This window comes from Austrofundulus limnaeus, unplaced genomic scaffold (genome assembly GCF_001266775.1).
Source record: "Austrofundulus limnaeus strain Quisiro unplaced genomic scaffold, Austrofundulus_limnaeus-1.0 Scaffold434, whole genome shotgun sequence".
Classification (NCBI taxonomy): domain Eukaryota; kingdom Metazoa; phylum Chordata; class Actinopteri; order Cyprinodontiformes; family Rivulidae; genus Austrofundulus; species Austrofundulus limnaeus.
This window is the reverse complement of record NW_013952836.1, coordinates 207,828-215,864: the sequence shown is the minus strand read 5'-3', so window position 1 is coordinate 215,864 and position 8,037 is coordinate 207,828. Positions and strand designations below refer to the sequence as shown.

General features: G+C 40.1%; 2 protein-coding genes across 2 annotated transcripts in view; one reads left to right on the top strand and one right to left on the bottom strand.

The window, feature by feature from the left end:
- Positions 1-2,219: 2,219 nt before the first annotated feature.
- On the bottom strand, positions 2,220-4,230 carry tgds (TDP-glucose 4,6-dehydratase; the record flags this gene model as incomplete). Its single annotated transcript, XM_014024665.1, is given in 11 exon segments — positions 2,220-2,553; positions 2,631-2,728; positions 2,812-2,867; positions 2,969-3,134; positions 3,220-3,263; positions 3,349-3,408; positions 3,484-3,582; positions 3,655-3,803; positions 3,879-3,969; positions 4,045-4,113; positions 4,207-4,230. Coding segments are annotated over 11 exon segments (930 nt in total), but the record flags the coding sequence as incomplete, so codon positions are not given.
- Positions 4,231-4,908: 678 nt separating this feature from the next.
- The window catches only part of gpr180 (G protein-coupled receptor 180), a 9,493-nt gene continuing 6,364 nt past the window's right edge, over positions 4,909-8,037 (top strand). The window contains exons 1-3 of the mRNA XM_014024664.1: positions 4,909-5,234; positions 6,591-6,734; positions 6,825-6,919. Of these exons, the coding sequence (XP_013880118.1) occupies positions 5,069-5,234; positions 6,591-6,734; positions 6,825-6,919 (405 nt within the window). The 5' untranslated portion in view covers positions 4,909-5,068. The remainder of the gene's footprint in view (positions 5,235-6,590; positions 6,735-6,824; positions 6,920-8,037) is intronic.

Here is an 8,037-nt window from a genome sequence, read left to right as displayed (position 1 = left end):
CCTATCTCAAAAAATTAGCATATTTCATCCGACCAATAAAAGAAAAATGTTTTTAATACGTAAAAAGTCAACCTTTAAATAATTATGTTCAGTTATGCATTCAATACTTGGTGGAGAACCGTTTTGCAGAAATGACTGCTTCAATGCAGCGTGGTATGGAGGCAATCAGCCTGTGGCTCTGCTGAGGTGTTATGGAGGCCCAGGATGCTTCGATAGTGGCCTTAANCTAAAATATATGAAAGTTTAATGTTTATCAGTACATTACAGAAAATACTGAAATTCATCACAATATGCTATTTTTTTGAGAAGGACCTGTATATTTGCTTAACAGTTGTAGCAAAAAGGAACTCCTTTCCTCTATGAGCTCTGCCCTAAAGTCCATCCATTCACTATCTTAACCCATTTCCAGTAGTCACTATGMCACATAGACAAACGAGGCAACCAACACTCACCTAGAGACAATTTACCRTTACCAATCAGCCTAACAGTCATGTTTTTGGTCTGTGGGAGGAAATCGTAGTACTCAGAGAAAACTCATTCATGCACAGAGAGAATAAGCAAAGTACCCAGATTCAATCTAGGCTACAACTAAAGTCATCTACCAGCAACTGCCTAAAGCCGTCTTGTCGAGTGATTCCTGGTCATTTTTGCACATGAACATGCCAAGGTCACACTCTGACATTAATTAAGTTGGGAGAAAATGTTTACATTCCTCTAGAACTGCATAAAACAAGATTTATGGAGAAACAAAGTTTGGTTATGTAACTTTGAAAATATAAATAATTGGCTTAGTCCTCTTCATCCGTTTAGGGACATGGGGCCTCGATCAGCTGCCTTTAATTGTTTCTGTCACTGGCCACAGGTACGATTCCTCTCCTGTCTTTCACCATGTTGTTCTTGGCCTTCTGTTTCCTTTTACCAGTATCCATCACAATGCTACTGCAGGGATACGCTGACTCTCCATCCTCTGTGACCCCTCCATTTAAGATGACAGTGTTTCATCTCCACACTCAAGCTGTTGCACTTCTGGTATAATTTCATTCTCTTGGGCCAGAATATACAGAATATTTACTCAGACAGCTGTTGTGTTTTTCATCCTGATCTGTGTTGCTCTCCAACACTCAGAACCATTCAGTGCAACAGATGGAATATCCTCGTACAGCTTCAGCTTGGTTTTAGAGATGACTTTGCTTTGTCTTCAAGATAGGCCAAAGACTGGCAAAAGCAACACTTGCTCATGAATGATTGATCATTATTTGTTCAGCTACTCAAATCATTTCAAATTTTAAATATCAGACTGTAGGTTAGAGGGGGTCTCGTCATCCTACACTGCAAAGAATCGCGTCTCGTTTTTGCGTTATGAACAGCTAACTTAAATTTTTGTTGATTTGACAAACGTCCCACCTAAAGCTGCCGCACAACCTTGCTGAGAATTGTCAGAAGAGAGTCAAAGTTTACTGAAAGAAACAACTTCCTTTCCACACATTTTGAAGTAAATCCATTAAAGCTGCAGCACATTGCCTTCATTAGCCCTAGCTTTAGAGCTTTTGCAGGTAATTGGTGGGTGTAATGATACAGTTGTCGCCACACTCTTCGTGTCCACAAGGTGTGTCTCTTAAGTGTTAGGGTATGATTTAAATAAAAATTTTACCTGGTAACTTTTAATGTTAGAACCATAAAATGGGAAAGTAAGTAGGTTTCCAGCTTTTGGATAGAAAATAAATTGAATAACATCAGTAATTTAGTTTTTACAAGTCATAAGATGTACCAAAATAAAAAAGCTTTCTTTTTTTCTTTTAATTATTTCTTTCTAAAGTGAAATTTTCAACTTCTGGTTAAAAATGGCTGACGAACAGATCAGGTGAATTTAAATGTCCCACCGTTCTGAAGTTGGACAGAGATGAGATGATTTAGCTGGAACAGATATAGAATTAAATAAAACCTGTGTAAATAAATAATGTTTTAGAGTTAGAGCAACTTTAAACACTTATGTTTGCAAACAAGATATCATGTTTCTGGAACTGGGGAACGTGTTGCAGAAAAATAAATTAGCATTTGACAAGTCAAAAAAAAAAACACTTTTCCTGATCACAATCCAGTTTTTAAGCAACCATGTAATAAATAAAAATAAAAAGTCCATGTTAGAAATCAAAGCAATGTCTTTCAAGAACTTGGAAACTAACCTGATTAAAGTAATTTAAAAAGGAATCCAAGCAAAATAAAACATCTCTAAAAGTATTTATTATAAATATAAAGTACAATGTTTTACAGGTAAGACTTTATTTTGGTCAAAGGGATCCTGGTGTCTGGCACTTTAAAGCCTGTTGGTCCATCAGTGTGAATTAAAATATTTTCCTCTGTGTTGAAGTGTGACCGTGTTTCAGCTGTAAATCAGCTGTTTGTGCAACATAAGTAAGGCTCAGCTCACTTTACTTCCTGTCAGTCAGGCAGCTCGGCTCATTATTGGTYGGGAGAGTTTTTAAACTTCTTGCTGTTTTGTTTGGTCCTCGCTGACGTCTGACCAGAAGTCTGGGTTGTCCTGGTACCACTGGACTGTGAGACCAAGAAAGTGTGGTAAGTGACCTAATGCAAAACGAAAATCACAATATTTATTGTTTTTGTTACTAAACCTGTCCGTCTGATTCCTTCAGCCCACGACACCTCTTCTCTCCAGCCCAGCTGCTGCAGCTTCTCACAGCTGATTGGGTAACGCAAGTCAACCCGCTGCCTTTGAGATGAAACTAGAGTTTACCTTCGATGTTCGGGGAAAAAAAAAAGAGAGAAATCTCTTCCAGGTGGTCGTTCTCTCACCTGCCGGGCACAAACTCGATCCAGTCGTTGGTTTCAGCTTCTGGCACGTTCTTTACCTAAAACAGATCCAGAAGCAGCTTTACGAGCACGTCGTCAAAACCAGCCGATGGTGGCTGACCCTTTCAGGAAAAAAAAAAAAAAAAGCTTCCAAACCCACCATTCTGACCAGCTCCTGTGCCAGCTGGGTGATGGGAATCTCAAAACTCGTCCCCACGTTGTAGATTTCTCCCACGGTCCCTTTCTCCAGAACGAGAAGGAAGGCCTGGACAGCGTCGCTGACGAACAGGAAATGGCGAGATATGGGGAGGGTTCCCTGAACGGTGCTGCAGCAGGAAAGAGACCAGAATGACTCATTTGATGCTTTGAGCCGTTCACAAAACAAACGCTGACGCTGAATAGTAACRAGACCATTTCTTGTTCTTCTGCAGGAGGGTGAGAAACCTGGGAATCACCTGAAACAATGAGAGTAATTATTGATCATGTCAGTCCTTGAAACCTACAGATGCAGCAAGAATTTGGTGTTGGTGGAGTCTGTACCTTCTCTGTGTACTGCCGGGGTCCGTATACGTTGTTGCTCCTGGTGATGATGATAGGAAGCTGCCAACACAAACCGGTCACTGTTTAAAAYATCAGCCTGGTTTGAGTCCAGAGGAACACAATTTAAATGTTTACCTGATATTTGTCCCAGTAGGACCTGACCAGACACTCCGCGGCTACTTTCGTAGCTGCGTACGGGTTGGTCGGCCTCAACGGACTGCTCTCGTGGAACACCTGCAGGAGAGGGGGGGTTAAACACACGCCCACTGAGCAACACAAACAGCTTAGAAACAAATCCACACTGACGTCACCCAGGCTGCCTCCGTACACTTCATCTGTGCTGACGTAGATGAAGCGTTTCGGCCGGTGTCGAGACCGGTGAGCAGCATCCACTAAAACTCTGGTTCCATCGACGTTGACCCGCTGGAAACCAGAGGGGGATTGAAAGGAGGACTCTAGAGAGAGAAAGGAGGACACTTCAGAGTGGCTGAAACAGGCTGGACCAGATCTGAGCTGCTGCTGCTGCTCACCAACATGTGTTTTAGCTGCCAAATGAAAGATGATGTCAATGTTTTCTGTGCAGAAGATGTGATTTATTAGCTGTGAGTTACACACGTCTCCCTGTCAAACACACAGACACAAGATTTTAACAGTTAAGCACAATATTTCTGAAAGAAATAAATAGTGCATTTTTACCTGAATAAAGGTGTAATTCTTCCTGCCTTGAATGCTTTCCAGGCTCCTGGGGCTGTAGCAGTAATCCAGCTGTGACATTAGATAAGATAATATTCACTTGGCTGAATTATTTAATAACTGACAGCAAGGTGAAGTGAGTTAAAATGCACATAAAGGGCTTACATTATCCARGTTAATGATCCTCCACTCAGGATGATTGTTGACCATTGAACACACCAGGTGAGAGCCACTGGAAATGCACAGATTTAAAMGGTTTAATCTCAGCACTTTTTTATATATAACTACTGTCACGGTCATACAGTAACACTACAGGAATTTAAATTAGTGAAACTCACATGAATCCGGAGCCTCCTGTCACCAGAAYCGTCCTGTTAAAGTTCATCTTCCGGCAGCTCTCACCTTCCATCTAAACATAAAAACCTCATTTTATCACTCGTTTCACTGATACTGAGCGCGTCGACTGAAACACAAACAACTTCTTTATTTTTCCTCKGACGGAAATGTGCTGTTCACGACARTTGTCAGGTGTTTTACGGCACTGTTGACACGTTGAAACAAGGCGGGACATTTAGCGCACGCAGTCCGCTTTCTACTAYCTGGTTGGCTAAAGCTTAAGACGTAAGCTTGTTCGTACAATGTAATTGGGCAGACGTCAAATCAGTCAAAGCTAACATCGGGTGAAGGGAGCAATGCGCCCCTTTCAAGTAAACGTAAGTGCTCCTGTTGGTTCTGGTTATTCTTTTCAAAATAAGAGTTCTCAGTAGACGACTTTGGTTTATCTGTGTGGCTGTTGTTGTTAGGGAGTACAACATGCACATCAGACCCTGTGATATGTTTTTATTACTAGCACTGCATTAAGAATAAACCGTAAAGCGTAATTTCACAAACTAATCAGCATTTGTTTTTGGCGTGTAAACATTGCACTTCCGGTTTAGCGCTAGCTTACTGTGGACGTCTTGACACAACTGTTTATACTTATGGCTTCGTGGCTCATTGAATCTGTCGGCTAACGGTTATTTCTCTTATGTCTCTTACGSTTCGTTATTGGAACATGTCGCGATTATTAGCGGCACTTGTAGCCGCGCTGCTGCTTAGTTTGGAGRCGTCTGGGAAAACGGTGGTGGGTCGTTTTAAGAGCGAAGAGGCGAGGCTGGGAAATGGCCAGTTCATCAGTAAATTCATGTTCCAAGGTAACGATGCTGATGTGCTGCTGCTGTCGTGTCACTTCAGGAGCTCATCTTCACTGAGGACTTTGATAATTACACATTACTGGCTCATTATGACTTAACATAACCTWTGCACTTATAACACTCAAAATAGCGCCTGTTCTGGTCCATAAGCAGAAATTTGCTCATACTTTTAAAAATACTGATAATTTTTTACTTAAACTTTACAAACTGCTTAAGTAATTTGCCCCATTATCATTACTAGACTTGTAATATGCAGCATAGTCATTATCCATTAAAGCTAAAGGTTAACGTGATGGTCAGCTAAACTGACACTCAGCTGTTCATTCTTTGTTTTTCATGTTTTCCAGCTTTAACTCATTTAAACTTGTGATAAAACAGTGAAACTGTGAATCTCGAGTGCTTAAAAYCACGAAATTTGATCAAGTAGCTAAAACTGAATTGCCAACAGTAGCAAAAAAAGCACAAATTAGCAGAATAGTAGCTAAAATTAATCATTACATTAATATAAAATGGTTTTTACATGTTTAAACTTTGACTAAAAGCCAGAAGGAGCAACAGAGTAGCAAAAAACACATTTAGTAAAAACACTAGCTAAAAGCTGGGACTAGCAAACATTAGCTAACAGAATTGACAAAATGCTAGCCAAGAGCTAAAACTAATAAAACAGCAGCTGAGAGCCAAAACAAGCAAGTAACTAAAAGATAAATCCAGCAAAAAAGTATAAAAACTGACTGGTGAAAAGGTAGGTAAAGAAAAGTTTTGCTAACACAGAACCACAAATAACAACTAAAAACTGAAAGCTGTCAAAACAGTTTAAAGGCAAAGACCAGAAAAACAGTGGCTGTAGGCTAAAACTGGCAGAACAGTTAAAAAAAAGCCAAAACCATCAAAAAATTACAGTAAAACAGCAGCTAAAAACTTAAAACTTGCAAAACAGTAGCTAAAAACCTAATTTTGTAATAACTGTAGCTTATAAATAAGCTGTAAAAGGATAACCGAAAGCTAAGATCAATCTAAAAGCTGAGACCAGCAAAACATCCATCCAAAAACCAAAACTAGCTAGAGAGTAGCTAAAACCTAAAAATTAACATGATTTCAAAGAACATAGAATTTTTCACCCATTTCAATGATAAAAAGGTCAATAATTCAGCAAGTATAAAAACCGAAACTAAAAAAAGTCGTAGTWAGAATGAGCCGAATGTTTTGATGCATGTATGGGTAAAATAAGATGAAAGTATTCTGAGGTACTTACGTCCTGAAGGAACCAACTCAGCATCACACATCTAATGTGAAGTCACGGATCATGTGCCTGTTGTGCTTTAAGCATCACTTCATCCCTGCTGTTGATTTCATCAGGTGCTAAGGGCCTGTTGGTGTGTCGTCTGGATGACCCAGCCCTGGCTGCAGAGAAGGAGTCCAGACTGCTGCTGTATCAKGACATGAACCCAGACCTGGACAACCTGAGCTGCTCCCAGAGGCTCAGCAAAGCCCACTTGACCAGTAAGAACAGCTCATACAGGGGGGAGATGGTGTTGCTGTCTGACATGATGCAGCTGTGCTGATCTACTGTATTTCCTTCTCTGACTTCAGTTCCTCTCAGCCTGGAAGAACACAACCAGAYGATCCCCAGTCAGTTCTCCCCCACMGTCTGGCAGGTCCTGTATGCTGACAGATACACGTGTCAGGTAGCTGGACATCTTTAATCGACATCGCTTTTTAGGTTTTAGCTGTTTCAGTGAAACTGACTAAGGTTGACTAAACGTGGCAGTCATCTTGAATTGGACTGACTCGGGATGTTAAACAGGTGTAGATATACACTCATTGGGCCTCATGCAAGAACATGTTCGTATTCTTMTCCTAAATTTCTCTTACTTTTGTTCGTACGAAGGGTTCGTAAGAACATGTCACGTCAGATTCAACAAACTCTTCTATCTTCAGGAAAAGGGTGTAAATGAGCTGCGTAAACTGATGAATGTGTATCAGGTGCTCGTGCACGAGGAGAGGTGATTTACATAATTACCACCCCAAAAAACTCCATATAAGGTAATGTTTCCTGCCACACATACCAGGAAGTGTCCATTCATAAATGATATCGCAAAGTAAAAAAGAAGAACTTAACGAGTTCAGAGATTGAAGTCCGTCTGTCAGAGATCCAGAAAAGAAAATCTGTCATTTTTAGCAGGTCAGACCTGCTAAAGCTGAGGAATGAAATGTGCTGTTAATGTGTCTCCTGTGGGTCGTAGGGCCTATACAGTCACAGAAACAAAAATCTAAATCATATTCATCCCTTTCTAGTCCTGCTCCGGTTTTCTTTGGTCAAATATTTTAAATTTAAGTGTAAACAGGTGTGTTACATAGTTTTCATTTATTCAGAAGAAGAGCAGTCGCACCCCCACCCCGGCTTGGCCGTCTCCCCGCTCCTGACCGTCACAAGTGTCAGATGCGTTTCTGAATAAAAGCATTTTAAAATGTCTCCAAACTTCAGTTAACTTCATATTAATATTGTAGTGTTAAACAACAGTTTTAATAGCCAATTTAATTTAATCTAACCAATTTATATTGTTAGTTACATTAATACATTTAAAATCTAATTCCAATTCAAACAGAATAGCCTACTGTCAACATAATTATGGAGTGTGATTTATTTTCAACTAGAAATTTCTTCAAACTAATGAAATATAAAGTTATTAATGAGAAGGGAAAAAAATTGTATAGGTCCTCTGGACGGGTTCTAACACAAACAAAGCAGCCACTGTTCAAAAGAATGTCCCAACACAGACGAGCTACATCTAATGGCCAGAAC